Here is a 27,764-nt window from a genome sequence, read left to right as displayed (position 1 = left end):
GAAACCATCGCTGCTGCACGCATCTCGGTACCTGCGGCGAAGGACGAACAGTTTGACGACGAACCTAAATCACTCGTCGGGTATGAAATCACTTCATCTCTGCTTGAGCACAAGCGCAATGGAGATGTCACACCAGAGGAGCCTACCGAGCAAGCTGTTGTATCCTCGCCTATACCCGTGGAAGAGGCAGTGCAGATTGTGGACGGATCCCAGTTACAAGCAGTTATTTCATCTGCCTCGGAGCCCGAAGTCGAGCCTGTCGTAAAGGAGGAGCTCGCTGAAGATGTTCTTGGTATACAACCCGCCCCGCCCGTGCCTGAATCTAGAAACGACCTCGAACCCACTGTGAAGGATGACACGGTTAATGTTGAAAATGACAAAGAAGTCGCTTCGTCTTCACTTGAATCGGTACAGGGCACAGGGCTTGCGGTGACCGACAAGCAAGCCGAGGAAAGACGCAAGGAGGAGGTCGTTTCCGCTGTACTAGAACTTGAGCATGAAGCCGAGTCGGTGAAGAATGAGACTGTTGCGCCTGAACCATTGGTGAGGGTCGAGGAGACAGAGGGTGGAGGATGTGAGGACGTCGCTTCTCACACGCAAGCACTTGTGGGCGAAGTTGAGTCTGTGGTAAACGACGAGCTCATCCAGGAAGAGGAAGTCACTTTGTCTACGCCCAAACCCGTGCATAACAGCAAGCCTGCGTCGGAGGATGTGCCGGTCGAGGACGAAATCGAGTTATACGTCGAGAAGTCTGCTTCACCTGTGCCTGAACCGGAACTACTGCCAGATGAAACTGAGTCTGCAGTTAAGGAGGAGGCCGTCGAGGATGGACGCGATGATCAAGACGTTCTGCCTGCACCTGAGTCTGTTGCCAAGGAAGAACGCGACGAACAGGGTGTTCCATCCGCGGCGGAGTCATTGGCGAAGGGCGAGCCCGCTGACGATGAACGTGATGGACTAGTTGTTGCTCCCGTGCACGAACCTGAGCAGCGCATCAAGTCTGTGGTCGAGAAAAAGCAGATTGAGGACGAGTCTGTGGTGCAAGATGAGCTGGCCAAGGAAAGACAGGACAAAGAAGTTATCCTAGATTCGTCTGAACCTGCGGTGAAGGACAAATGGCCCGAGGAACAAGTTGCTGCACCTGCGCCGGAACTGGAACGCCAGATTGAGTCTGTGGTAAAGGACGAGCCTGTCGCTGTCCCGGAGCCTGAGCAGCACGTTGAGCCTGTAGTCGAAGTTGAGGCCAAGCAGGTTGCCGCACTCGCACCAGACCTGCATCATGAGATCGAGAAGGAGGTCCAAGAACCAGCTGTAGATGTTCTAGATGAACGATCCGATTTACCTGTACCCGAACCTGAGCCAGCTGTGGTCGAGGATGAGCCCATTGCTTTACCCGCGCCAATTCAGATGAACGTCGATGGATCAGAACAGGACGTCGACACCGAGTCAAAAGCTATTGACGAGGAGGCCGAAATATCTGTGAAGATGGAGGAACCTGGGTCTCAGGCAACTGCTTTACCTCCTCCTCAATTTGAAGGACCCGTTGCAGAAGTCGAGGAAGTACAAATCGTAGCCGGGCAAGAGATCGAGTCTTCAGCAGCAGAGGAAGCAGTGGAGGATGAACGCGACAACCATCAAGTGGCCGTACCTGCGCCTGAGTCTGTGGTGGATGATGAACAGATGCAGGAAGAATACGATGAGCAGGGAGCTTCTGTTGTGGAGGAGGCGTTGGTGGAAGTCGAGGAAGTACGAATCGTAGCTGAGCAAGAGATCGAGTCTTCAGCAGCGGGGGATCAACGCGACGACCATCAAGCGGTCTTACTTGTGCCTGAGTCTGGGGTAGATGATGAACAGATACGGGAGGAGCTGGAAGTTTCTGTCGTGGAGGAGGCGTTGGCGAAGGACGAGCCCGAGCATGATGTGCAAGCCGCTGGGCCTGTGCTTGAACGTGAACAGTGTGCTGAGGTGGTGGTTGAGGATGAGCCTGTAGTATCTGAGCTCGAGCCGGTGATAAAGGATGAGACAAGCAAGGATGAAGTGCCAGAAGAAAGGCGTGGTCTACAGGCTGCTCCACCCGCACCGGAACTCGATTCTGCGATCAAGGAGGAATCAGTCGAGGACACCTTGCCCTCTTCCCAATCCTCATTGTACACCCAGCCTGCGTTGAAAGAGGAGCAGGTTGACGTTGAACTTATACCGGAGCTGCAGCAGGAAACCGAGACTATCGAGGGACCAGCTGAGGATATACAAGAGCAACAACTCATTCCCGAGTCTGCTGTGATCAAGGACGGGCCCGTAGTTTCACCTGCTGTGAGCGAGATCAAATCGCTGGTTGAAGATGCACCAGTCGAGCCAAAGGCTGAGAATGAGTCAGGCAATGACGAACCTGAATCACAGGAGGAACATATCGCATCCGAACACGAGCTTGCGGTGGACGAACAACTCGCTTCGGGCGAGCCCGTTATCAAGGACAAAGTTGATGTGGATGAGACAGCCAAGGAAGGACAGGAGCAAATCGCACCACCTGAGGTCATCGAGCTGGCCAGGGAAGAGGAACAAACGGCATCCAAACCTAAACTTATAGTCAAGGAGGAACAGGTCGAGGTCGAGGCTTTGGCGAGCAGAGAGCCAGTCCCTTCTTCTGCTCTCGATCAAGTCCATGCGTCCAATGACGGTTCTGAACCTGTGACCAAGGATGAGGATGTCATCGCCACTGCCTCGAGTCTTCGAGGTGCCGTTGTTGAAGAGAACATCATTGATTCTCGCGAGGTGAGTATCTGAATATCTTAGATTCACAAGCTAATGAAGGATTGAACAGTTGAGCGTCGACACGTCGTCATTGACAGACTCTACGAAATCGCCGTGGACTCCATCTCATTCTGTGACGACCCAAGATGTAGGATCGCCCGATGTGGAGATGAAGAAAGATCTTCCGGCGCAGGCCTTCCCTGTCAGAGAAGATGATTCCAAGTGAGTTTACTTTTTTTTTTCTTTACTGCTCGCCTCGGTGTCTGACCAGTCCCAGATCGGTCGGATCTCTGGACACGGTGAATGAGAGCGCGGACGTTGTGCCAGAGACGCTGGAAGTACCATTGGTGCGGAAGAGGCTGGAATCGAGCGCTTCTGCGCGACTCTTGCGTGGAGCACTGCACAAGGTACCAGAGGGCCGGGCGTCGTTGGATAATGCTCGGGGAGAGTTTACGAAGCCGAGTTCGCCTGTTGTTGAGACGAGCATTGTGGGGATTGTGGATACTCTGAGTGCTAGTGGAGAAGGGGAAGAAACGTCGGATGAATCTGATGGGAGCTCGGATGAATCTTCGGAGGTTGAACATAAGGGGAGGTGGTGTGTTGTTATGTGAAAGGCGTATACCCGTCATGACTTTTTTTTACGACTTTTTACCACGACTTTTTTTTTTTTTTCCCTTTTACCCACCCGTCATTCTCTTTACTGTAATCCTTTACCATGTTTTTCATTCTACGTGACTAATACATATGTGTGCAAGTCTTCTGGTGCATATATAGACGCCCACAAATAGGTCGTCGCATGATTCGACGATAGCGCTCTTCGAAGTTCAAGAATCAACGTAAGGTCGGCACGTTCTCAATGGCAGGTGACCCCGGACCGCTTGTTACCCCGCATGTGGGGTACTTGCGGGTCAAAAGAAGATCATGGGTAAGGGTTGAAAAGTAAGGGCGAGACGTTTAAAAGGCGGGGTGAAAGTGTAGAGGGAAGCATGGAGAAGGAAACCATCCAGACATTCGAGACTGGCCCGGTCGTGCGGGATGCGGCACTGGAACGTGCCCTGGTGCGTAAACTGGACATGCGGGTGCTCCCAACGGTGTTCCTGATCTACATCATGAACTACATTGACGTGGGTACTGCTTTGGTGGATGGCTGAGGCTAACTGATTAGGCTGCAGAGGAATGGGATCACGACGGCGCGGCTTAAAGGGCTCGAACAGGATTTGGGGCTTACAGGTGGGATCCCAGAGGTGCAATGATTATCTTGCTGACTTTTTTTTTCTGAAAAGACTTGCAATACTCGATCATACTTTCGGTGCTATATGCGACGTACTGCCCGGCACAGGTACCGTCGAATATGGCGCTGAACTATATCAAACGGCCCTCGTTGTATATCGGAGGATGTGTAGTGCTATGGGGCCTGATCAGCGCGCTGACGGGGGTGGGTTATCATTTTGGAGTGTGTACTCGTTCTCATTCCGATAGGTAACGCAATCGTTCCGGGGTATCCTGGCGTGCCGACTATTCCTCGGTATCCCAGAGGCAGCGTTCTATCCGGGAAGTGAGTGGGTCCTGTTTATTTCCCCGGTGGATTGCTAAAGGAGTTGTCACAGCGATGTATATGCTCTCGAGCTGGTACACGAAAAAGGAGTTGGCGTTCCGGTCTGCTATTCTGTATTCTGGACTGCTCATTTCGAATGCGTTTGGATCGGTGAGAGGTTCCATTTTTTGTGTGAGAAGAGTGATTTAATGAGGTGCTTAGTTGATGGCAGCAGGTATCCTTGGAAATATGGACGGTAAACGGGGGATACGGGCATGGAGATGGTACGTGCGTGGCCTGAGAGAGTAGAGGAGAATGACTAATAATGTTCATTTGATCAGGCTGTTTTACATCGAGGTGAGTTTGAAAAGATATGGGAGCAAGGGGTCGACGACTGAGAGTCGAAAGGGATCAATCACGATTTGCATTGGACTGCTGAGCATGTGGCTGCTCCCCGACTATCCGCACAACACGCGGTGGATGTCGCCTGAAGAACGACGACTGGCGCAGGTGCGAATCGCAGAAGACGCAGGGGAAGCGGATAAAGACAACAAGGAAGATACTCCGGTGCATGGATTGAAGCTGGCGGCGATGGACCCGGTGGTATGGGCGTTTTCAATCATGAACATTGCGCAGCTGCTAGGGCTGAGTTTTGTCAACTTTTTCCCAACGTATGTGCAATGGGATTGTTGGGTATATTTGCTAAACGAGAAACAGGCTGACGGCAACATTGGGGTTTTCGACTACAGTTTCGTTGTTGCTCTGCGCGTGAGTGTGGGCGAAGCTGTTTAGATGGACCATAGTGCTGACTGTGTGCAGACCACCATGGGTGTTTTCAGCAATAGTGTGCTGCTTGAACGCGTGGCATGCAGACAAGACAGGGGAGCGGTTCATGCATGTGAGCGGGTGGTGGTGGGGAGTGATGGCAGGATTCATCATCGGGCTGTCGACGATGCACATAGGGGCGCGGTATGTGTCGCTGTTCCTGATGGCGTGTGGCTATACAGGTGTGTTGCCGTGTTGTGCCTGGGTGGCGCCAACCCACGACGACTTTTTGTTTTTGGGCAGGGTTCGCGATGACTCTGGTGTGGGTGTCCAACGTCGTCGTCCGTCCACCGGCCAAGAGGGCAGCTGCCATTGGCTTGGTCAATGGCATCGGAAATTTGGGTAACCTGTATGTTCTGTTCTTTCTCTCCCCCCCATGTAGTGACTTTCCAACCTTGACCTAGAATGGGTTCATACACGTGGAAAGCAGACTGGGGACCCGATTACCACCAGTCGATGGCCATTTCCCTCGCTGCACTCGCATTCAGCACCGTGCTTTCTGCAGGGATCAGGCAGTTCCTGCTGAGGGAGAATAGGAGACAAGACAGAATCGAGATTGATGCGAATCGGGTGGATGAAGCAGCTCGACTGGAGGGGATATCATTTGAGCAGGCACTCGAGAAACGGAAAGGCTTCCGTTATTTGTATTAGGAGTTTGTAATACCTACCACCTTTACCATGAATCGACTCGCACAAGAACTCGTCGACGAGATCATCGACCATCTAGACAAGCCTGCCCTCAAGTCGTGCTCCCTTGTCTCCCGTTCCTTTCTCCCCAGAACACGCACCCATCTCTTCCGTCATGTCAATGTGGACTCCAAGAGAAGGCTCCAAGCCATTCCCCGGTCGTGTGTCCGCTCCGTATCCATCAGCACCCACGTCGGCGTCCCGGTAGACCTGCCCAATGTCGAGCACGCTTCTTTCACCGACATCCTCTACGCCTCTGACCCCTTCCTCGACTCCCTCGCCGACGTGCACACCATATCCCTCACAGGCTCCTCCATCTTTATCCGTGACCCTGCCGTCCTCTACGTCTTTCTCAGACGCTTCCGTCGTCTCACAACCCTCCACGTCGACTGCTATCTGCAGTTTAGGTCTTGCGGACAAAAAGGAGACTCTCCCGATTTAGACACTCTCCATGTCGAGCTCAAAACAGGCAGCAGTGCCCGCTGGGTCGTCGGTCTCGTCCGGCGTGTCCGTCGCCTCGAGGTTGTCAATGCAACTGCCGCCGATATCCGCCACATGCTCGACGCCGCCAACAACCTCCAGCAACTCGTTCTTCGCAATTCCCACCCAGGTGAACTGCTCGACGTCAGCGCAATCGCAGACTTGTCCATCGATCTCACCGATCAGCACGCCGTCGATTGGTGGGAGTCAATCTTGCTCACCTCTTCTCCCCGCCGTGTACACATTGCAGTCCATATTTGTACAGGCCTTCGACTCGCACAATTGTTGCTGGACATGGGCATCGAGGTCACTGTAGAGCTGCACTACCCGGGCCCGTGTAAATAAAAAAAAAAAATACTACAATCCAATCCAGCTACTTCGACCCCCAACATTATGTAGCCCAGTCTGCCCAATCTTAATCTTTCCTCCTCCTCCCTCCACCTGTCCATGAACAACCGTCTCCACTGCATCAGCCATTGGACTCGGCGGCGCATGAAACATCGGTGAGCTCGATGCTTGCGATGACCGTCTCCATCCCTTGCTCTTCTCAAATCCCCCTTTCAAATACCCTTCTGCACACCACTCGTACCATACACGTTTACCATCCGTCAGTCGCCACATGCTCACATGCAGCTCAGAGTGAGCAGCCAAGTACATTGGTTCCTAATATTTCTTGTTTAGTACAGTACAATAAAAATATTTTTATACTCACTCTGATGGGGAAAAACATTGGGAACCAACTAAGCATATCCTTGCTTACCACATCCTTGTGGTCCGGGTGGATACTCAGTCCCACTGTATCATACAGCACTGCCTCAAAGTACCCTGCAAACCCATGCAGCACACCCTCCTCTGGGATATCAAACACCATCTCTGCACTCCGAACATTATGTCCATTATCCTTGGGCGGCACCAGAAGCATCGGATTCATCGCACTCTGCGTGTATCGCTTTGACATTCGTGTATCTCCCTTTATCGGCCCTTCCTCCTCAAACCGCGGGTGCTCAAAGCCCCAGCAATCAGCCACAGTCGGGCTCAGTCGCCTCACTGCCTGGAACATGACCACGTACGGAATCTCACCGCCGATTCCTGTCCCAGAAGTGTTTCGCGCCTCGTTGTACAGTTTTGACGACGACAATGGCGACAGATGCGCCGTGTACGACGAGGGTATGGATATCGCCGATGCTGCATATAATCACCTTGAGCAAACGTCAACGAATATTCAAACAAACTCACGCTTCATCCATCTTTCCACACCATCCAAACACTCTGGTGAGAGTTCATTGTCCCCAAACGAGCCGAGCAACTCGCTGATCACAATGTCCACCTTTTCAGGCATCTCCACGGATCGCATGTCTCCAAACAAGAGGTGCACATGTGGGAATGTTTGCTGCAGGACAAGATACGCCGACGGGTTCTTTTCGATGGCATACAAAGTATACGACTTTGCAGAGGCACGTAAAAGTGCAGCAAGGGCACGAGTAATGAGGGGACCTCGTCCGGCGCCAGAGACACAGAGAACGCTGATGAACGATTGGCGGTTGTTTTTTTTATGAAACAAGTAGACACACATACATATGCTCCATAGCTGCTCTATCAACCAGAGCCCGATAAATAGCCTCTTCATAGTTTGCATATTTCACCGGATCCTGCTCAAACGTCTCATATGTCGCATTCTGCAAGTTGTCCTGCAATGGCTGCAACGGCGCCTGCAAGAAATCGCCATACCCTCGAGCATACGCCTCGACGCTCCCTTCCCTCGCCTGCGTCGTCCGTATCAGATGATGTAAATACTGCCTGTAAGCGTCTCCTCCCCCCTCTGCATGCAATTTGGCGTCAGTATGAGACAGGACAAACGACACCGTCGGCACCGACGTCAGCAGGCCCCGTACCAGGGACTGCGTCGTTTTCGGGAGGACCGGATACCCTTTTGCGTTGGATATAAACGAATGCGCCGAGATCATGATATGCGAGATGGGTTCTGCGGCGTACGCCCCGGTGATGGGCGGGAGCAGCGTCGGGAGAGGCGGCGTCAAGTCTAGCGCGAGGCTCAACCGGGGATGATACTCGCACAACGTCCGGATCGAGTCCCACGTCTGCCACGGGGCGCAAAAGTCTGCCGAGGAAACGTAGATCGGGAGGCGGACGGCGAGGCGGAGGAGGGGCGAGGAGGATAGGGCGGCATAGGTCGCGCGGGCGTATGACGGGGTGTGCGCCAGGTGTGGCACAGGGAGGATGGCAGAGGTGAGGTTGAGAAACGTGCAGTGTGCGAGCTCTTGCCGAAGGGCGATCTCCGTGTCGTGCCGTACCCCGGCGTCATTGGCGTCGAGCTGGAGCCATGGGGAGACGAGCACCGTGCACGTCACTGGCGGCGCAGTCGGGATGAGGTCGGCAGGCTCAAAGGCGGGGGCGGTCCGCCACGTTTCACTGGACGAGTCCCCTGTGCCGGTGCACATGCGCTTCCATCGTGTGTGCCAGGCGTCGGTGGTCAGCTGCACGCATCCGCCCTCGTCGGTGTCGCCAGTCGTCGTGAGCAGACAAACCGACATGGTCAACGCTTGCACAGCCACGATGTCACATGCATTGATTCTAACTTAAACTTTGCGCCGTTCATTTCAGAGGAACGGCCCCAACGGTTACTTTACGTCGCAAGGAACATACTCATCTCCAGGAACGTTACGGAATACCGCACGAATAATGAATTGTGGCGAAATAATCATTCATTCCAATGTCAAACTATGTTTTATTGAAGGTATACGATCGGGCGAAACTAGACGAAAAAGCTGCAAATACCAGTTTCAGTTTGGGTAAAATCCTGGTACGTGCGAGCTGAGGAAACCGAGTCACTATCCATGTACTTTAGTAATTAAAAAGGCGAGAAAGAGATATACCGTACATGTCATTCGAGCAATCGACTCGCGATCGACGATCAGGGACCCTGGCATCACTTCATTCCAGGTCTTTAATCCACTTTTCGTATAGCAATCTCTGCCTGTAGAAACTCGGCTACTTGGGAAAACTCTTCGGCGAGTGACTCGATAGGCTGAAGAATCAATTTAGTGACTATATAACCAACTTGAGATGGCAACAACCTACCGACACACCCTCGTTATTGGTTCTATCAATGACGGCGCCATGATCGATGAGCCAGCGAGCGGTAACAACGTCTTCTACTACGTAGAGAGGCGTCTCGCCATCATCATCGGTGATATTCACATCCCCACCGTGGGCCAACAAAAACTCAAGCACATGTATGTGACCATAAGACGCTGCTGCATGCATCGGAGTATACGTAAACTCGTCTGGTATATTAGGCAAAGTTCCAGCCAGGACCAGCTCCTCTACACGGGCCAGGTCCCCATCACCAGCCGCGATCCAGATGTTGGACATGGAAGGGAAGAAAAAAAAAACAGGGCTCTGTTACATAATCAGGCAGTGCCACGTGGGACGATCGAAGGCAAACTTCCCTCTTGATCGATCGTAGCTGACTACCACGACAATCCCTCCCCAAGACGAGATTTTCATGTCCCCTCCCGTCAGCCACACGCGGTGCTACTGGTCGCTGCTCTCTGGTGACTTGCAGTTCATCTATCTCGACCCGGTGCTGCAGTACCACCTAGCGGAGCAAGCAGAGGCCTTGGCTGGAAAATCCCTACTCGAGTTTGTTCATCCAGACGAACAGTCGTCGGCCAAGCATGATCTCGGTACCGTCCTGGAGAGCCGGACGCTACATGGGTCGGTAACCCGAGTGAGGTTTGCACGGCTCTCCAAGATTCGTCGCGACCTGGGGTACGCGGGCTCCGCACCCGACTTTCCCGCGGCAGATAAAATCGCTGTAGACGCAAACTACATGGCCGTCGATGTCGTCATCAACTGGGCTGCCGAGGGCCTTGTGCTCTGCTTCATTCATGCCATCGTCGACATCGATCCGGCGGCGGACAACGACCAGACGAGCAAGACGTCTTGGTCAAACTGGTGTGGCACCCCTGTACTCAGCTCGGAGCAAGTCCAGATGCTCTTCAAGCGACTCTTCCTGTGCGCACCACAAACGGCGTCGACTTCACGGGTCTTCCAGATCCTCAACAACGATACCGCCAAAGATCTCGTCATCTCATGGCCGCCCGTGGACCCGCCCTCAACTCGCGAGTTTGCCCGTCTCGCCAACGACATCAACGTCAACGCCGTCAACAACGACGCCAAGACCTCTTGTACACGCAGGTTCAAGTCTGCCCAGCCCGTGCAAGGCGTCGGCCACGTCGAGAGCGTCTTCATTCCGCATGGTACGTGCGTGCTTGGCTCTCATCGGATAGGGGCTAAACATGCTGACACGACCGCTGACTTTCTATTAAAGGCAGCGTCATATTTGCATGCCACAAAGTTGACTCGCCCCCTAACTCTACCATGCCTTCTTCCTACGACCACCACACTCCGTATCCTCTCCCTGGCCCGACCAGTCCTCCTTATTACCCAAATCCAAATCCTTCGGCCTATTCCTATCAGCCGCCTCCTCCACCGTCTTGGGACAGGTGCTACCCCTCTTACGACGCCAACAGGTCCCATGAAGGCAGCAACCAATACACCTATCTTCCACCGCCGCCCAGTCCCCCAGAAGACTCTGTGCCGGCACCCAGACGCCGTGTATCCCCTCCACCAGCCGGCCAATCTCAGAGGGGTCACGGAAACCGCCCGGTAGGCGTGCTCAAGTGCAGTAGCTGCAAGGCAACTAGTAGTCCCGAATGGCGCAAGGGACCCAGCGGCAGGAAAGAGTTGTGCAATGCGTGTGTAACCCTCTCACCCCCTGTCTTCGTGGTGTTGACTCCTCTTTTTTTTTTCAAAAAATCTTCTTAGCTGCGGTCTCCGTTACGCCCGCTCCCGCGCTAAAAAGGAGGGAAGTGTTCCGAGCGCTTCGCACCACCACAAGGCTTCTGGTAATGGGAGGAAGGAAAAGAGTTCCTTGTCCCTTAATGTCGTCAAGAGGGAGCGTGAACAGAATTCGGCGACTCCTCCGCGGTCTGCAGGATCATCGGTGGCATCGAGTTATGACTATGGAGGTGCACCGGGATATGACTATTATCGGTCGTATCGTAATGGTGGAGGAAGCGGTGGGAGCTCGCCTGATGGTGGAGGTGGAGGTGGAGGCGGTACTAACGACAGCTTCCCTAGCTACGAGGACGGACCAAGTGGGGGAGGACGATACTATGCGCACACGAGCCCGTTGGCTGCTCCTCCCACGACGAACGGTGGTTTAAGCTACGAAAGAAGGTATGAGAAGTGGGAGAGGGACGATAGTAGGCGCTGATTCATCGATATGCACTTGGACAACTGCAATGCCCCTTGTAATTCTACCTTACAGCACTTCTCCTTAGTCCGTTTTTTTTTTGTTCCCCATTTTGTAATCCCGGCCTCTTTTCGCTCACCTCTTCTTGATATGCAGTAAAATGGGGTGTATGGTACGGATTCGAATGAAATTGTGTATAATCGAGGCTTCCTTAGCTTACTATTTTTGTTCTTCGCACGTCTTCGTCGTGTCAAACTTTTCTATATGTACGGTGAACATGCGAGACGTGCATGTATGCCTCTCTGTGATGGAAGGACCATCGATAGTATACCATCCTTTCGGGAGAACTAGCTTCAAATGCAATAAATTTCCCACTGATGATTCACAAATGAAATCTTGTGTCTTGAATTGATATCATAGGCAGAAAGAGATCGCGGACGGTGTGTCAGATTATTAGGTGAGACCACAAACATGGTGAACAAGACACAGGTTTTAGAGAATAGGAGTACATGGATTATATAGAAATTCCTGTTTTGCTTTCACAAAAAAGCTTGTGTTTTTTGGTCGAGCCGCAGATGACTTTTTGCGGCAACTCTGTTTTCATCATCGGTTTCCGACATGTCCAGAGACGCGCGCGCGCCTGGGTTCGCGTCCAGGTAATCGGTGAAAACACACGATCGACGATCAGCATAAATCCATACGAGTTGAACGATCGCATCCAATGTGTGATCATTGCTCACGTTCCTCGCCCGCGTCCCTGAGGATCGTGGCTGTTCCCCCACGGAGAGGGATGAAGAAATAACCAGACTGTCAATTTATGACGTGAGTGGCGGATTGTATTTAGCGGGATATGATACATACGGAAAATTGACGTCGAGGCATTACCCTGAATTGAGCGTGGCTCTTGGAAGAGATCTAGACTGGAATTTTGCCGGCGGCCCGATATTTGGCCGACAGAAGGCGGGTGTTTGCATGTGTTTACCTAGGCCATTGGCCCTTCGGCCAACCTTGAGCTCGTTAATGACGCACGCCGCAAAGTCCAAGGCCAAGGGCATCAGTGCTAGCTCGTTCCTGGACCTCAAGGCGGAGCTTGCGAAGAAGGAGGAGGAATTCGCTAGGAATTCAGCCTCTGGAAAGAAACCCTCCAAGCCGGAAAAGGTGATGCGCTCGCAAGTCCTCCTAGACTCGACTTACGAATCTGTTCAGAAACCTACGGTATGGGCTAGGAAGAACAAGGGCGTCAGCAGTCGTGCAGCGAGAGACATCGAATTGGAGGCTATCAGCAAGCCTACGCTTGACTCGGCACGAGCGACGCTGGAACGCAAGGCAAAGATATACGACAAACTGAGGAAGGGAAAGAGTGGGGGATTGAGCGAGAAGCAGTTTGATACGCTTTTAGTTGATGTGAATTTCTTTCTCTGTTGTCGACCAAGGCTGACGGCCATTGTCTTAGTTTGACTTGAAGCCACCTGAGTGGGAAGACGATGAAGATGATATTGATGAATCGCTGACTGTTCCTCATGCCCCGGATGTATGTATATCCAGCATATATCAACCCCTTTTTGTCACTCAATTTTGCCCCCTAGGATGTTAATGACCCTATCATCGAGTATGAAGATGAGTTTGGACGTATACGAACTGCTCGGCGGTCTGAGATACCAAGAGAATTGCTTCCTGGCGCTCCTTCAGAAGAGGTAGATGAAGATGAGTACGTTTGCCATCTTTCGCACTTATCGTGCTCGTGCATTCACCTCACTTCCCAGGGACATAATAATCCGTAATCCTGTCAACCACTTCCCAATATACACGCCCTCCGCTGACCGTATTGCCGAAATTGAGAAAATGCATGCTGAAGAGAACAACCCCCTCGGAGTGCATTATGATGCCTCGAGCGAAGTCCGCGCGAAGGGTGCTGGTTTCTATCAATTTTCGGGTGACGAAGAAACACGGCAGAGACAGATGGAGGAACTACGTGCTGCGCGAGAGAAGACGCAGCAGGCGCGACAAGGACAAGGTGCAGTGGATATCAGCGTCGAGGGAATGGTCGCCAGTGGAGGCGAGAACGGCAGTACCGGCGAAGGCGTTGGAAAAGGTGTGGAGAAGAGGAAAAGAGAAATTGAGGAACGGAGAAGGAAGATCGAAGCCAAGCGACGCAAGTTGAAGGGCGAACCAGCGGTCGCCGACGACTCGACAATATTAACGACGCTTCTTTCCAAAGGCGATGATGAAACAGCAGTGTTTGTGGCAGGAGCACCAGAACCCGAGCGCGACATGACTAGCATGACTCCAGATCCGTTTGCGGTCTTGGAAAGTCGGCAAGTCACAGAGAAGAGGTGGAGTAGAGGCAAAGGAAAGAGCAGGTCGGATGAGGCAGATGTCTTCCTTGCGTCTCTGGAGAATGACATTCTAAATAGAAAGAAAGGGAAATGATACTTCTCCGACGAACTGGCGCGCTACTGTGACTCCGCTCAGGCCCTTATACTGCACAAAGGCCCTGAAGTCGACATCTTTTGGGGTGGATCCCGGTTGCTGCTTAACGTCACATTTCGTTGTGCCTTGTGTGCGTGCTAGGTAGTTACAGTAGGATCCGCCGAATGGAAATTGTACAACAGTCTTATGCTCAGCTACTAGTACAGCAGTGAATGCACAGGTATGAATGAGATGGAGTGTCCAACGATGAATGAATGAATGAAATGAGAAAAAATCGTAACGTGAGACCAAGAAAGGAGTGGACGCCATGGCCAAGAGATAAGATTGAAAACAATTGAGTCCATGATGCACTAGCCACCCGTGCCAACGCAGTGAACCCACCCCTTGGTCATGAGGAGATGTGATAGAGGAAAATGTGCTTCTGCTATGAAAGACATAAGAATCTCTCTCGATCCGCGAGGTTTTAAAAGACGAACCAGTAAAATTAGTCGGTACGTTAGTCGTGTTCAAATCGTGTCCGGGCATGATTTATCATCGTGACTGCCAGAGCGACAATGTGAAAATGCCGTATAAAGCACGAAAGGTTTGACACACCAACAGTATCAACGGAAGCAAGCGAAACGCAGACATCCACCTCTTTCAACTGGTGGATCTTTTACCTGTTGAGAACGACGTGCGAAAGCATCCTGAAAGAAACGTCAAGACAACCTAGAAGGATGAACGCGAAATAGACACGCACGAGATTATAGCTTTCCGCTCCAACATGTAGAGGCACCGGGGACGAGGACACTACCACAGGCGCTAGAGGCACAATGAGACGCGTTCATCAATAGTCAAAGAAAAAGTGGCTGAACTCACCGCACGCTCCAACGAGCACGAATGCTCTCCAGATAATTTTGGATTGCATAGCTACAAGTGAGTACGACCAAGTTCCCAGGGGGAAAAGAGCTAAAGGAAGAGAAGCTGGATATGTGTTTTGAGTGCGCGAACTTAAATGGGGACAGCGATGGATTCGATCATCAGTCAGGCATCCTTTTGTACTTATTGACAAAGAGCATTTCTTGAAGGGGCATTGTGAAAGGGCCTGATATGCTCGCTTATTCGAACACAAGGGGAGCGAATATGAGTTGCTGGCATACTTGAAATTTGAACAATGTCGCCGGGATGCAATGGTTACCCATTTTATTCCGGGGACTGAGCGCCCTACAGCGTGGTAAAGCGTGTCCGGACTTCCTTTAAAAAGGCAAAAGGCCGGACATTCATCCAGCCACCGGGCACAGGCGAATACGGAAGACGAACAAGGCAATGAACGTATTCGGCGAAACCAAAACAAGATGGTCGTTTCGGACGTAGAAAGCGCGTATTGCAGGGAGGCGGAGTGTTCCGAGAATACACGTGTGCACGAGGAGGCTGGGACTGAGGCAAGCTCTTTCCTATCATGAACTCAGAAAACACCGACAGCCGTCATGATAACCATTCACAATGTATCGATGGGCAGCGCCTTGCTCCCCTTGGTCTCTAAGTTTAATCACGCAGCATCTAAGCAACAATGAAGATCAATGAAGGAACAGTTAAGCACTAGAGTATGATACCTAAAATAGTGGTCTTCCCAGCTTTAGCTTCAACCACCAGAAACCGGACAAATGACAGCGACCTCAGCACCCTCTGTTAGCTCGCAAGACAATGGATGATCAACCATTTCCTCATTAACGCTCCACTGGCATGTTTCTAAAATCTTGTCCAAACCAGTGTTGGGATGCCTGGAAATCAGCAGATCGCGTAGGTTCGACAACGAGAGACCGTTTATCGGAATTGGTACGGCCTCCTCGGCCATTCCCGTTGCTGTTGAAGCCCCGGCAAAGTACAAGACAGTGATTTCTGCGTGTAGCTCCATCGTCCACCATATGGGCTTAGTGGTCTTGATCCAGACTGTGTCTGAGAATGGAACAAGGTGGTTCGACGTGGATACCATGCCATCAAAGGAGGACACGGTCTCCGCTGAAAATGAAATGAGGATGATAGGACGAAAAGGGTTGAGTCACGTACTGAGATTCCACTGCAATCCCGTCGTGGAAATTATCGTTGAGTCTACGCCTACTGGAAGTAAACCACATGTCTTTCCGAGAACAGAGTGGTTAATCCTAATAGAATGCTCTCCCTAGGGTATGATAAATAAGTGGGCAGAAAATGTGAGAGAAAGATGGCAAACGCTGTTGAGAACCCATCCAACATTATCATCTGTTACGGCAAATACTCGTTTAGAAAGGTCCTTGCGAAGCTTGTGGAGGTAGGATAAGGTGTGTATTGTCTGATCCAAACGTCCAGCAAGCCCGCCAAGAATTATAACTTCCCATGGCTGGACAGGTTCTGTCAGGAAAGTCACCTGTGGAATCACATTTCGTAGTGAGAGCGGGATACCTCTTCATCAGGAACTTGGAGAGAAGACAGGGCTTGCATAGACTTCATGAGATCAGTGGAGTCTTGGTCGCTACTATGAATGACAGATATTCCCTATGTCATATTGGAATTCTAGCCAAGTAATAGTAACAGCGAGCGCACTTTGGACGTGTAATAAGCACGGACTTCAGTTCGTATGGAGTCGAAATCTCCCGTTACGAGGTCCGGCAGATATCTATGTACGTTAGTGTCAGTATGTAGGAAGAAGGAATATCACTCAACGATTCCTTGTTTTCAACGGTGTCATACAGTCTGTTGGCTCCTCCGTCCGCACAGCAACGCCAGTGTGATGATGTCCAGAGACGACGCAGAAGTGTCAAAGAGAAGGGCTGATTCAAAACAATCAACGCCCGCTTGATTGAATCATGGGCGCCAGTCGGTTGGAGAAAAGCGACATTCCAAGATGACATTGCGGACAGGAGGAAGATTCACTAACGATCACGTGCATCATTGCACTTGGACTGTGGAAGTTTGTTCTATACTTCAGACGCACACTTCCTATCTCACCCAGAGCCGCCGTTCTTGACCCTCTCCTTCGAATAACACTTCCCGAGCTCCAAGATGGAGATGTTCTTCATCCCTGATACTGATCTCTTGCTCGCGGATTAAAGTTGTCAATGGCTATTTCACCTCTCTCTATTGTCATCTGACACCGTGTCAGCGCAAGATGCAAAAAGATCCTTTCGCGTCGCTGAACGATACTGTATTGATTCCTCAACTGGATGCTACCCTGGAGACGGAGCCAGCCTCTCGCCATCGGGCGCCTTGTAATACCGCCATGTTCGCGCCTCCCAGACGAAGATGGTGAAGAAGCTCAAGGCGATATCACGGACATCTACTAGCTCGAGATCATCGGTCCCACTATCGCTCCTTTTGTACCTAGGTTTGCTTTCTTGCCTTTCATGTCTGGACTTTCATCATCTTCTCCATCCCTTTCTTTCCTCCTGTGGAGAGAGCTTTGTCAAATTATTTAGACAATACCACAAAATATATTAGAATGCTAAAGGATCAATGTCCATATAATTTCAAGGGGAGAATATGAAATGGAAACCGTATGTTTAGTTCCAAAACAAAGCAACAAGGATTGACTAGAGTTATACAATACACGGATTCTACATAGGAAAACAAAGGAAAATTACAAAAGGTATATCATCTAAGAGGCCTGATTACGACGAGACCACGAAAAGCTCAACGCACCAATGACGCCCACAACAACAAGGGCGGTGCCAGCGCCGATAAGGCCCGGAAGGTAAACATACCAGGTGGAATCTAAGTCATCCACCTTAGACTGGTTATCAAGCAAGGCCTTCTCGTCCCTCTTCCGTCGACGACGAAGGGAGTCAACGTTCGGTACCGGATCATACTGTAGCTCGATGGAGGGCATCTCCAATTCTTCAGCGTCAACCACACTATGCGGCGGCAACGTAGGGATATCGAGATCAGGGGCCAGCGCACGAGCACGGTCAAAGAACTGCCCCGCGGCTTCGCGATCTCGTTTCCAGGTCATCGTGCCCGTGTCAGTCATCTGAGCACGAGCGGGAATGCGGATAGACGACAGGCTGGAGTGTGAAGAAGACAGGAGGGTCGAAGCAGCACCATCTAAATGAAGCATACCAGCTTCCAAGTAGAGCTGTGCGAGGCCTCTGGGTCCGCCGATACATTGAAGGTAATACGTAGTGGTACCACGAGGTGCTTGTCCCTGGTGCTGGCACTCTTCAACATTAAATTCTGCCTGCAACGGCAGATAGTGAGACACGAGCTTCATTGTTGATGTGGGAGCATGAGAAAGATGCCAAGCGCGCCTACGTAGACGTAAAACAGGGGTCGCCAATGAGTTGGGGCCCGGGTTTCGCAAATGGTAGCCACTTACAAAAAACACTCGAACGCCTCTTCCCGATCCTTGTGAATGTCGAACTGTTCCATGGCAAGCAATACCAGGCTAGTTGGATCCATGTTGTATTGATGCTCCAGCTCATAGCTCGCGTCAAAGATGACTGAGTTGCGGACGTAAGGCGCTAAAGTATCCGGTACAGGTCCAACGACAAGGGAAGGCCAGATAATTGACTGATCCTTCTCCAAATGTAGGGTCAGCAACCGGCCAGATTGAGCGGAATGCAACGACTCGACGGATGAGTAAGAAGATGCTATACTCTGAATGATGCGCCCTGGGGATACAGCACGAGAAACTGTGCTAGAATGGGGTTTCTGCTGGAAAGAAAACCCACGTTGCTCGTCTGCGGAAGACAGCGAAGGGGAAGACAGGGCAGGTGATGATGCAGAGAATTCTTCCGCGTCGGACGCCTGACCGCTTTCAAGGGACGCCGCAAAGCTGCTGGAAATTTCTGGATCAGAAACGAAGGCGTAGGATGAATGCGTCGACGCTGTCGACGCAGTGGACGTGGTTCGCTCTCGAGCGGAGAGGCGAGACGAATGGGGTTCAAGCTGCCACACAGAATTCGTCACGTCGACATTGCCGTACAGTCTTCCCTATGCCATCCTTCAATAAGACTCCATAAAGGACTAGGAAATCCACCAACCTTTATAATGGGCGCCTGCCCTCGAACACCTGCAATGAGGTAGTTGCGCTCTATTACCACCTAACATAGAATACACTCAAGTCAAGCAATGGTCGTCCCAGTCCCAAAGCGCTTACCGACATGTCTTCTTCGAGAGTATCATAAGGAACCATGAGGAGAACCGTGGCCTGAAAGTGAGAATAGATGGTGAGCTTCAATATTATCGCGCCGACCAAGCTCGGATTTACCTGGTCGTGAGACTATATCTCCGACGCATTAGCGACAGTGTCTTTCGTTCAATTCTGCACACGAACCTGATGCCAAGAGTAGGAATAGTATCTGGTGTCATTGAGTTTGTCCATGGTAGTTCGTATGTCGTGATGGAGGCAGGAAGAGGGAAGGCGAGCGAATGGCCAAGAGACAAGCAGAATGTACGCTAGTGTACGGCACAGCTAGTGGCAGCTGGGACGGCCACGTGCACGCATTTCTTAGTTCTGATGCCTCTGACTCACTTCCTTCCGGCGACTAGATACAGCTTCCGTATGCGCAGTCTGATGCCTGTGTCGCAAAATGACGCTCACTGGGCAAAAATTACACCGTTGGCCCACAGGGGGGGATCCTCGCTCGTTTACATGTAACTGATCTGACTAACAATCCACCAAGAGAAGGCAAAAAGGAATGGGTGAATAGACATGTTCAAAATCTAAGAGGACGGCATAAAATTGCCCTCAGGAGCACATCATATCAGAGTCCAAGTATGCTCACTGCCCTCTTCAATCAAGTTCTACGGCTGATTACCTCCAGAATGCATTGGCGAGGAATGAAAGAGCCCGACATACACTGCAAGACGAAGTGATGTTTGGTCACTCGGGATTGTTCTCGTGAACATGCTCTCCCATCGTTATCCATAGAAAGCTGGGAAGACATCCGCCGTACAATTTAACACTTTCCTTCGTGACTCGGCCTTGTTTCAGAAACGCTTTCCTTTCTCACCCGGCGTTATCGATATCCTTCTGCGTATTTTTGTCATCCGCTCCGGCGAACGAATCACCCTACCTGAACTTCGCGAGGCGATTCTCAGACTTGATACTTTCCTTCTGTCACGCGAGGACCTTTCTCGTGCTCTCAAGCTTGTTAGGGACATGGCTTGTAGGAACCTTCCTGATCGCGCCTCGCTCTGAGCAGCTCGCTGGCGCACCGCCAGTCAGGAATTGCTCTCCAGCGGACGTACTCTCATTTCTTGATGACTCTCTCGGCAATAATTAACCCAGCCTCGACGGCTGCCGCACCCAATGTGTTTACAATCTTCCATCTTAGTCGCCAGACCAAAATCGGCAAGGAAAGCCTGAGTGCAGTCTTTTGAGCAAAGAACATTCTCTGGCTTGAGGTCGCGGTGGAATATGTCCTTGTCATGACAATATTGGAGAGCGTCGATGAGTTTGATAAAAACGCTTTTGAGAAGGGCGTCGTTATTACACAGGAGACGGGTATCGCCTATGGCGTCGTAGAGGTCTCCACGTAGAGGTCGAGAACAACGTACAAATAAAGTCCGTCGGAGAAAGTCTTATAAAAGGTGATAATGTTGGGGTGTCCAGACCTCGGCATGAACAGAGAACTCGTCGTCGCGTCATGATCCCCTTTTGTGCCTGTGCATACACTTGACGGCAAAATATTCTTCGGAATGCTTGGGCGACGCGATATCTAGAGCGCGATAGACCTTCCCGTATGAACCAGCACCGAGAAGCCCCAGAAGGAGAAGACGACCGTTCGCAACCAGGCGACCGGCGAAGTCAGGCAAAGGGTACTTAGAAGGCATAGCCTGAATTAAAAAAAGGCGAGATAAAATGTAACGCGACTCTCAAAGCCGGAGAAAGTGGTGGTGGTAGGAATGGAACAGCGGCGATCAACAAGCTCTGTTTTTGAAATTACTCTTTTGTCGTTAAGGTCGCCGTGACTCAGAAAATTTGCTGCCTCAAGGCGGTCAGGGCGGGGCAGTTCAAGGCGTTTCTCGTGGAAAAATATTCTCTTTTTTTTTCATTGGCACTGATGAAGTGAAGTACAGTTATTTATTTGTTCCCGAGACCGGGTTACTGCAGTACTTGACTCGGTTACTCCGCTCTATCTCTGACTCTTCTGTGGCTTTATTGTCTCAGGATCTCTGTTACACTGGAAACCCTTTCATTTTGTCATCTTTTCTGGGATAAAATATGTAAATCGCGTGGAATGGATCCATCTCCGCCCAACCAGTACGTCACTACGCCTTCCATGATTCACCGATATTAACCCCGCTCTCGTTCCTGCGCGTTTTTTTTTTCAACGACGACCATACCATGCAGTGTCTTCCTGGAGAAATTATCAACGCGATCATAGACGGATGTCATGCAGATCGCCATATGCTCGTCTCATGCAGCCTTGTCTCCAAAAAATGGTTTGCATCGAGCCGGTACCACCTCTTCTCGACCATCGAATTGTCTTCCAAAGACTCGAAGTCTTTCTCCGAGCTCCTCGAATCACCCCTCTGCACCATTATACCCTTCTTGAATGAAATCTCTTTTCACGTCCAAGACGATGCCCCGTGGATCCTTGACCTACTCTCAGAAAGATTTTACTTCGGCACTGTCACGACGCTCAACGTATTTTGTTACGGCGTCGACCTCAAAGAGTCGATCCGGAACGCCATCTCATCCCGTTTTTTATCCATTACATACTTACGTGTTTTTGCTGCTACCTTGGCGTCACGTAGCCTTGCTCCTGACGTCCACTTCATTTGCTCGTTCCCGCGTCTTAAGAATGTCCTTCTTTATGGTCACCACCAGAGCGGCTTTCACATCGATTCCGCCTTACGGTTGCCGCCAAACATCCGCGCATTGAAGCTTGACCTTCCGAGCCCGGCTTTGGACGGAATCATGCTGTGGCTACTTGCACACGAGAACCTTCCAACAGTTTCTTCGTTGCATATCTTTCGAGTGAAAGCTGAGCATTGTGCTGCTCTGGAGCAGTATACACAGGCTTGTCAGAACACGCTGGAAGACCTTATGATTCTTCTGCATAAGCAAAGCACCGAAGACGAAGGTGCGACAAATCTATCGCAGAACCTCAGAGAACTCACAATCCTACACAGTCAATTTCGATTTACGCCCCAATACAAGTCTTAATAGCATCTTCCTGTCAGCCAGTGGCCCGGACGCTATTCAAGCAGCCGGGGCAGTTCTATCTTCTCTGTCATCGCCATACCTGCGAGACGTCATCTTACGTGTTCCGTACGTTCATTTGCGGCAAGAAGGATGGGGTGGCCTGGATACGATGCTGGCGTCTCGCACGCAGCCAGTCGCATGTACGGTTGTCACGGATGATTCTCGAAATTACGGTCCTGAGTTGAGGAAAAGGTTGCCAACCTTGAATGCGTCTGGATCACTTCGAGTCGTCGCTCAGGGCCGCTCCAAGATTGCAGCTCAGTACTTAAACGAAGTCTACTCTCGGTTTAAGGTAAGCGCTGAGTTGACGTCATTGTCGGGTGTCTGCAATGTTAAATCCTCTATAGCCCTTATCACAACTCAGCGTTCTTTCGTCTAGCTGTGTTATCTGCTAATACAGTTTTGATCATCTCCAGTACGTACCCACTCATTAATTAAGCCTAAAATGCCTTAATCGATGCAATTGTCCATATCCATGTATTGAAAGTTGTGTCAAGGGTATAGAATTGTTAAAAAAACGGTATAAAATGGACAAGCAAGGTATAAACGACGAGTAATAAGTATATAATACGAGCATCATGATTTAACCTGACCATTGGATGCGTGAACATTGGATGCGATACGTTTAATTCTGTCCTTCTCAGCCTCCATGTGCTGTATGAGTAACCCATCAAGGCGCCTCAGAGATTCCTGATCTCGTTGCTTGTGCTGCCACGCATGCTCACTCTCACTCAGAGTAGCACCCTGCAGGCTCTTTACCCCAGACGAAGAGTCCGCATAAGATGGACCCGGATGTTCCTGCGTGTATCGAAAGAAATCAAAGGATGACGTTAACGATGGATGATTAGTTTCCCCGCTCTTTCGTGATATCTTCTCAGTGAAGAAAGGCGATGGCCGGGAAATATGGCCAATAGGCTGTCTGGGATCCACTGCTCCAAATGGTAGCGATGGCCGAGATATGTAGGGTGTAGAATGGTTGCCGAGCCGCATCAGAAGTGTTTTATGGGTACTATGACTTCGTCCAGTGGATGTCGTCCGTGTACGTGTGACATATGCCGGTGGCCGTTGTTGGGTGATTGAGCTATTCATTCGAACATCCTCGTCATCGCTCTCGTCCGACGAGTCAAGATCGTCCATGGCATTTGGCTGTGACTGGATGGAGTCGAAAAAAGATGTCAGAGAAGATGGTGGCGGGGCTGATTGAATCTCGGGGACAATATTGTTTGAAGGAATATGTAGAGATAGTGGTAAAACCCCAGGCCGACGTTCTGGCAAGGGAGAAGGATGAGGAGGGGGCGAAGGGAATGGTGGAGTCGTCGGTGAAGGGGCCAGAATTTCCTTCGGTGTGTCAGTGGTGGATGTGTCTTCTACAGGCAACGGTTCAGTGGTTTTGATGTCACGGGGAGGAATGATCCTGTGATGTAAGGACGAGGAACGGGGAGGTGGGGATAAAGCAATATTTGCTAATGAGGAAGAGACTCTAGGTGGCGGAGGTGAGACAGCATGTACACGAACAGTGCTAGCTCGACTGAGAATCCCAGGTTGCTCAGCGATAGACACTTGGGACAGGGTGCTTCGCGAGTGGCTGTTGATGCTGTTCAAAGCGTCTTGGAACGCTGAAGCAGTTGGTGAAGGTTGCGAGTAGTCTGACAACGATGTTGATGAACGATTAACGCGTTCCGCGTATTCGCTGTAGAGAGACTCTGTATGCACGCTTGTCAATAAATGTTCTCTACTTGTCTCGAAAGAACTTTCTCTATCGGATTCCCTCTCTTCCCTTGATTCTCGCAACTCCATTGGTATCGGAGGAGGAGTCATGGCTAACATTCTGCCTGCCCCGGATTCATAAGACTCCAGTAGTACGGGTGACGACATGCTTTTTCGCACAACCTGAGCAGCTGAGGGTGTAATCGGAGGTCTTGGTGGTGGACGAGATTGTTGTGGGGCACCCAAATCAGTCTGGGAAAGCGAATACAGCGGATTGATGATTCGGCGCGGAGGTGGCGCAAGAGGTGTGAGAGGAAGCGGTGTTTCAGCCCGGAGAGGTAAAGAGCTTGGTGGCCTGCAAATCGGAAGGTGTTCGGAAGGCGAGAGCTCATGATCTCGCCCGCGACGGGACGTTCGACTGCGGGAAGATTTCGGCCTCGAAAAAGATGTGTCTATATCCGTCTCCAGAATGATGGGATTGGAAATAATCCGTTGGCCCAACATATGTACAGGAGCAGGAGACGACGGCCCAGACATGGGAGAGGCAATAGACGTTGGTGAACTTTGATGCAAATTTAGATTATCCAGAGAATGACCGACAGCCGCTTTGAGTAAAGCTTTTCTCCAATCGTCGTCTGGATCAAGCGAAGACATTCCAGGGCTCATTGGTGGCGGAAGGCGATCCGCCAATAGCGCCGCCCCCACGGAGTCATGAACGCCCAAGCCATGCAGGGCAGACGCTTGAACAGCAAATGGATACTTAGACGAGGGAGGAAGAAGGTCTACAGCATCCGTCGGATCTATAACGTCGTCGAAGACTGTCTGATTCCCTCTGTGTGATCCCTGGTCGCGTCTGACCCCACGCGCCTTCATATCTTGCTCTGCTTGCTTCGCCGCACCCACGAGGTCTGACATCTTCTCACGTACAACCACGACTCTGCCTTGAGGACTACTTCCGTGATGTCGTGAACGCGGATTATGGGATGACGACTGTGGCCGAGCATATTGGGAGTAGCCGGAAGCAGTTATAGAGTCCGAGGTTGTTCTGAGTGCAGGAATCAAGATATCAGGTGGCGGGCTCGTACCCACGGGTGTAGTTGGTTTAGATTTCGACTTTCCCACCCGGAAAAGGTCTAGGAATGTTGGGGAGGTTGGCTTTCTGGGTGTGCTTGGTACCGAGGCAAAGTCGGAAGCAGAAGGTTTGGAATGTGCCGGTGGTAAAAAGTAGTTATTTTTGACTAGCAAGCGCAGCCGGTAGGAAACATCGTCTCCGTCATACTCTTGGAGATCGTCAATGACTGGAACGTCAACGTTCTCGCCCGTTTCCACTATAGAGTGGGGAGAAGGCGGCGACTCTGTTCCCGACACAGTGGATGTTGAAGGAGGATACAGAGAGGTAGAGGTCCCCGTTTGCTGGGTAAAATTAGATAGCATTGAGTCTCGCGCATTCACGCTTGCTTCTGGACCAGGTCTCCCAAATGTCGAGGGATAAGGTGCCGGAGCTGTGGATGCTGCATCTGAGGGTAATGAAGACTGCTGCAACGTTCGCGGCTGGAAATAATGGTGCCCAATGAGATAAAATTTGTGTGATATACGAGCTAACGTACCATCGCAGTCTCAGGGGACTCTTCAACTGAATATCCCGTTGAATCACAAACGTTCTCGTGGTTTTCTTCGACCAAGCCAATCGTATCTGATAGCTGCACGTCCGTAGAAACGGGCCGATGCGGTGAACGAGCTGGACGCACAGGTGGTTGAGAATCAAAATCGTGCGGACTACCGAGAATGTCAGATTGAGGCTCGGTCACCATTTGGTTGGTAAGAAATGGGATGTCACCATCCTGGGCCCGAGTAGAGGTGGCGTCCGGGTGGGGACTCTGACCTCCTGTGACCGTTCGAGAACGAGTGCGAGTCCTTGGACGACGCGAAAGACTGACGCCGCTGGCTATGCTAGAGCTGCTCCCAATAGATCGAAGAGACGGGGAACGCTGCTGCTCGCTCCTTGCCATGGACAGCGACGACGACATGTCCGTCGTTGTCTGAAACAACGGTCGACGAAAAGGGTGCCAAGGGCGCGATCCTGCTTTTGCCATAAGCGGAAACGATACCGTGCCCTGTGCCGAAAGTCCGGAGCTGGCGTGACAGCAGTCCGTTCCTTCTCTCTCACTACCATCTCAAATTTCAGCAAATGTTCCTTGAACAATGTACGATGCTCTTATCTCTGGCTGCTTGCTGTACCCTAATATTACTTTTCAGATCTACCACAGGCGGCCGGCTGGTTACCGCTATGGCAACTCTTCATATCCGTGACCGCGGTTTTTAACTCGGTCCAAAATTTTGTGACGCTCAAATTGACGCGGAAAATATATCCTCGGGTGGTCGGTTCGTTTATTTCCATGTGTTATGCCTGACAGTTTCTAATTAGATCGTAGTGACCGGATTACAGGCCCGAACATTTGCTGTATGGACCCTTATCTCTGCTGTTGTGCGAGCATATGCTGCCTACAACATCAACGAAAAACAGTCTGTCAACATTTTACTGTTTTCGTAAGATTTAGTCCATTGACCGTACTACCAGCTTATACGACCTGACGCTGTTTACCTATCTCATTGCCTTTGGTCATTTTTCATCTGAGCTTCTCATCTTCCGCACCGCGACCGTCAATCCGGGCCTAATCAGTCCTGTTATTGTTTCAAGTAAGAGTGCCACAGCCGTGCAGTTATAGTCCTTCTGATGTCCTCTTTCAGCGACTTCTCTTGTTTGGATGATTTCACAGTACGATTTCTACGTAAAAGGTTCATGAATGGCTGTCTGGTTTAAGTCGCGACGCGGTTCTCCGATCTCATTTACGTGCTCACACACATGCTTTGTTGTAGAAATATATCAGCTAGCTTCCTCGCGTCCATCTATATTCATCTGTCCCTCGTTTATAACTTGCAAAGCAGCTGTCGTATGTCTACTCAAGAGAAGCAAAGTGATAGCAAAGATGCCCATGATTTGGAACAGACACGTTGAATTTTTCTTTGTTGAGTATTCTCCAAGTCATACATGTAACCGAGAAGATTTCCTTGAACAGTTTGCTTTTATTAGAATTCTTGCTGATGCTTTCGCTGCTTCTCAGTTTATCGGTTTGGGGTATGGATCATACATTTTTTGCTGACGTTCCTGGCTATCTTAATCCTGCTCCAACCCCCGCGCCATCTGGTGTGGGAAACAAGAGAAGACATCAAGGGCTTGAGGCGCGATCATGGTCACAATAACGACAACTCACTTCACAGAATTACAACATACTCGTGTCTTATGACAGTTTCGATGCTTTGATCGTCCTGACGGCGATTTTGCCGTCAATACAGAACATCGGCGTCTGATCGTTAATAAAGTCGGCCCACTCGTAGGAAGCACTGAAAAGTTACTGCCGAACCACAAGCCATGTTTCTCCCAGAATCGGAACTGGCGCTATCTGTAGTCCTGTCCTGTGAGGATTCTAGGCAGGACCAACGTACTGCACTTGAAACACAGCTGGGAAGATTACGCGCAGGCACAAGTGACACCTTGAATATTACAGGCGCGCACGTTGATGGCTAAAGGACTGGGAAAACATAGGTACTTATTTTGTACGAAATGGAACCAGATCTGACGAGATGGGCCAGGATGAAGAGGAGAATCACGATATGAAATAAACTTTGAGAACCGTTGAGGCCACTTAAGGGCGCCGACCTTAAGTCACTGCGGAATTCCAGCGGAATTCAAATCCATTTAGGCCGAAAAGTGGATGGGGTGGGAACTAGCTTGCCCTGGGTATGTAACGACTTACTGCACGTTTGCGCTCACCCTGAGCAATATGAAGCCAAGAAGTGATCGAATGGCATAGTCTCGGGTACGCAATAATCCTGCAACATGATGAACT

General features: G+C 50.8%; 12 protein-coding genes across 12 annotated transcripts; 7 read left to right on the top strand and 5 right to left on the bottom strand.

Annotated features, from left to right (window-relative positions):
- The first annotated feature begins 1,184 nt into the window (after positions 1-1,184).
- On the top strand, positions 1,185-2,909 carry BT62DRAFT_399809 (uncharacterized protein). The gene has a single exon (XM_043180786.1). The coding sequence runs from the start codon at positions 1,408-1,410 to the stop codon at positions 2,779-2,781; it is 1,374 nt and encodes a 457-aa protein (XP_043044628.1). The 5' UTR covers positions 1,185-1,407; the 3' UTR covers positions 2,782-2,909.
- An 825-nt stretch (positions 2,910-3,734) lies between these two features.
- Positions 3,735-5,758, top strand: BT62DRAFT_978013 (MFS general substrate transporter; the record flags this gene model as incomplete). Its single annotated transcript, XM_043189316.1, has 12 exons — positions 3,735-3,872; positions 3,921-3,978; positions 4,032-4,183; positions 4,228-4,303; positions 4,356-4,453; positions 4,505-4,566; positions 4,624-4,639; positions 4,691-4,953; positions 5,000-5,050; positions 5,102-5,289; positions 5,351-5,456; positions 5,512-5,758. The coding sequence occupies 12 exons, from the start codon at positions 3,735-3,737 to the stop codon at positions 5,756-5,758; spliced, it is 1,455 nt and encodes a 484-aa protein (XP_043044627.1).
- Positions 5,759-5,785: 27 nt separating this feature from the next.
- BT62DRAFT_1000360 (uncharacterized protein) lies at positions 5,786-6,619 on the top strand (the record flags this gene model as incomplete). Its single annotated transcript, XM_043176640.1, has 1 exon — positions 5,786-6,619. The coding sequence occupies one exon, from the start codon at positions 5,786-5,788 to the stop codon at positions 6,617-6,619; it is 834 nt and encodes a 277-aa protein (XP_043044626.1).
- Positions 6,620-6,623: 4 nt separating this feature from the next.
- On the bottom strand, positions 6,624-8,831 carry BT62DRAFT_399791 (PRMT5-domain-containing protein). The gene is made up of 4 exons (XM_043180785.1): positions 7,850-8,831; positions 7,511-7,797; positions 6,987-7,459; positions 6,624-6,937 (listed from the first exon to the last, which is right to left on the bottom strand). The coding sequence occupies exons 1-4, from the start codon at positions 8,821-8,823 to the stop codon at positions 6,632-6,634; spliced, it is 2,040 nt and encodes a 679-aa protein (XP_043044625.1). The 5' UTR covers positions 8,824-8,831; the 3' UTR covers positions 6,624-6,631.
- Positions 8,832-8,973: 142 nt separating this feature from the next.
- On the bottom strand, positions 8,974-9,685 carry BT62DRAFT_1071721 (ankyrin). The gene is made up of 3 exons (XM_043178799.1): positions 9,367-9,685; positions 9,171-9,317; positions 8,974-9,120 (listed from the first exon to the last, which is right to left on the bottom strand). The coding sequence occupies exons 1-3, from the start codon at positions 9,662-9,664 to the stop codon at positions 9,011-9,013; spliced, it is 555 nt and encodes a 184-aa protein (XP_043044624.1). The 5' UTR covers positions 9,665-9,685; the 3' UTR covers positions 8,974-9,010.
- Positions 9,686-9,755: 70 nt separating this feature from the next.
- On the top strand, positions 9,756-11,895 carry BT62DRAFT_1071720 (uncharacterized protein). The gene is made up of 3 exons (XM_043178798.1): positions 9,756-10,554; positions 10,626-11,052; positions 11,123-11,895. Exons 1-3 carry the CDS (start codon positions 9,798-9,800, stop codon positions 11,571-11,573), a joined length of 1,635 nt encoding a protein of 544 aa, XP_043044623.1. The 5' UTR covers positions 9,756-9,797; the 3' UTR covers positions 11,574-11,895.
- Positions 11,896-12,170: 275 nt separating this feature from the next.
- Positions 12,171-14,221, top strand: BT62DRAFT_984358 (uncharacterized protein; the record flags this gene model as incomplete). Its single annotated transcript, XM_043189855.1, has 6 exons — positions 12,171-12,188; positions 12,591-12,710; positions 12,759-12,956; positions 13,006-13,083; positions 13,139-13,260; positions 13,316-14,221. 6 exons carry the CDS (start codon positions 12,171-12,173, stop codon positions 13,980-13,982), a joined length of 1,203 nt encoding a protein of 400 aa, XP_043044622.1. The 3' UTR covers positions 13,983-14,221.
- Positions 14,222-15,603: 1,382 nt separating this feature from the next.
- On the bottom strand, positions 15,604-16,849 carry BT62DRAFT_882738 (thiamine pyrophosphokinase; the record flags this gene model as incomplete). Its single annotated transcript, XM_043182719.1, has 6 exons — positions 15,604-15,980; positions 16,029-16,140; positions 16,192-16,365; positions 16,401-16,493; positions 16,542-16,614; positions 16,662-16,849. The coding sequence occupies 6 exons, from the start codon at positions 16,847-16,849 to the stop codon at positions 15,604-15,606; spliced, it is 1,017 nt and encodes a 338-aa protein (XP_043044621.1).
- Positions 16,850-17,394: 545 nt separating this feature from the next.
- BT62DRAFT_926774 (uncharacterized protein) lies at positions 17,395-19,409 on the bottom strand. Its single transcript, XM_043185112.1, has 5 exons — positions 19,275-19,409; positions 19,093-19,161; positions 18,977-19,036; positions 18,310-18,926; positions 17,395-18,241 (listed from the first exon to the last, which is right to left on the bottom strand). The coding sequence occupies exons 2-5, from the start codon at positions 19,126-19,128 to the stop codon at positions 17,593-17,595; spliced, it is 1,362 nt and encodes a 453-aa protein (XP_043044620.1). The 5' UTR covers positions 19,129-19,161; positions 19,275-19,409; the 3' UTR covers positions 17,395-17,592.
- A 1,876-nt stretch (positions 19,410-21,285) lies between these two features.
- BT62DRAFT_1000351 (uncharacterized protein) lies at positions 21,286-22,528 on the top strand (the record flags this gene model as incomplete). Its single annotated transcript, XM_043176639.1, has 2 exons — positions 21,286-22,027; positions 22,077-22,528. The coding sequence occupies 2 exons, from the start codon at positions 21,286-21,288 to the stop codon at positions 22,526-22,528; spliced, it is 1,194 nt and encodes a 397-aa protein (XP_043044619.1).
- Positions 22,529-22,614: 86 nt separating this feature from the next.
- Positions 22,615-25,925, bottom strand: BT62DRAFT_990767 (uncharacterized protein). Its single transcript, XM_043190248.1, has 2 exons — positions 25,464-25,925; positions 22,615-25,407 (listed from the first exon to the last, which is right to left on the bottom strand). Exons 1-2 carry the CDS (start codon positions 25,881-25,883, stop codon positions 22,726-22,728), a joined length of 3,102 nt encoding a protein of 1,033 aa, XP_043044618.1. The 5' UTR covers positions 25,884-25,925; the 3' UTR covers positions 22,615-22,725.
- Positions 25,926-26,105: 180 nt separating this feature from the next.
- BT62DRAFT_883797 (Erg28-like protein) lies at positions 26,106-26,660 on the top strand (the record flags this gene model as incomplete). The annotated part of the gene is made up of 4 exons (XM_043182772.1): positions 26,106-26,238; positions 26,289-26,379; positions 26,435-26,553; positions 26,605-26,660. Coding segments are annotated over 4 exons (399 nt in total), but the record flags the coding sequence as incomplete, so codon positions are not given.
- Positions 26,661-27,764: the final 1,104 nt, after the last annotated feature.

This window comes from Guyanagaster necrorhizus, assembly GCF_019112545.1.
Source record: "Guyanagaster necrorhizus MCA 3950 unplaced genomic scaffold BT62scaffold_3, whole genome shotgun sequence".
Classification (NCBI taxonomy): domain Eukaryota; kingdom Fungi; phylum Basidiomycota; class Agaricomycetes; order Agaricales; family Physalacriaceae; genus Guyanagaster; species Guyanagaster necrorhizus.
Note: the sequence above shows the minus strand (reverse complement) of the source record. Positions and strands in the feature narration are given on the sequence as shown.

Coding starts and splice junctions, on each gene's coding strand:
- BT62DRAFT_399809 (XM_043180786.1), top strand. CDS start 1,408: ATGAACGTCGATGGATCAGAACAGGACGTCGACACCGAGTCAAAAGCT.
- BT62DRAFT_399791 (XM_043180785.1), bottom strand. CDS start 8,823: ATGTCGGTTTGTCTGCTCACGACGACTGGCGACACCGACGAGGGCGGA. Junction 7,798..7,849: donor AGAGCAGCTATGGAGCATAT/GTATGTGTGTCT, acceptor ATCGTTCATCAG/CGTTCTCTGTGTCTCTGGCG. Junction 7,460..7,510: donor TGTGGAAAGATGGATGAAGC/GTGAGTTTGTTT, acceptor GATTATATGCAG/CATCGGCGATATCCATACCC.
- BT62DRAFT_1071721 (XM_043178799.1), bottom strand. CDS start 9,664: ATGTCCAACATCTGGATCGCGGCTGGTGATGGGGACCTGGCCCGTGTA. Junction 9,318..9,366: donor TAACGAGGGTGTGTCGGTAG/GTTGTTGCCATC, acceptor TTGATTCTTCAG/CCTATCGAGTCACTCGCCGA. Junction 9,121..9,170: donor GTCGATTGCTCGAATGACAT/GTACGGTATATC, acceptor GTACATGGATAG/TGACTCGGTTTCCTCAGCTC.
- BT62DRAFT_1071720 (XM_043178798.1), top strand. CDS start 9,798: ATGTCCCCTCCCGTCAGCCACACGCGGTGCTACTGGTCGCTGCTCTCT. Junction 10,555..10,625: donor GAGCGTCTTCATTCCGCATG/GTACGTGCGTGC, acceptor TTTCTATTAAAG/GCAGCGTCATATTTGCATGC. Junction 11,053..11,122: donor AGGAAAGAGTTGTGCAATGC/GTGTGTAACCCT, acceptor AAATCTTCTTAG/CTGCGGTCTCCGTTACGCCC.
- BT62DRAFT_926774 (XM_043185112.1), bottom strand. CDS start 19,128: ATGGTTCCTTATGATACTCTCGAAGAAGACATGTCG. Junction 18,927..18,976: donor GGCAGGCGCCCATTATAAAG/GTTGGTGGATTT, acceptor AGGATGGCATAG/GGAAGACTGTACGGCAATGT. Junction 18,242..18,309: donor GAGGCGTTCGAGTGTTTTTT/GTAAGTGGCTAC, acceptor ACGTCTACGTAG/GCGCGCTTGGCATCTTTCTC.
- BT62DRAFT_990767 (XM_043190248.1), bottom strand. CDS start 25,883: ATGTCGTCGTCGCTGTCCATGGCAAGGAGCGAGCAGCAGCGTTCCCCG. Junction 25,408..25,463: donor AGTCCCCTGAGACTGCGATG/GTACGTTAGCTC, acceptor CATTATTTCCAG/CCGCGAACGTTGCAGCAGTC.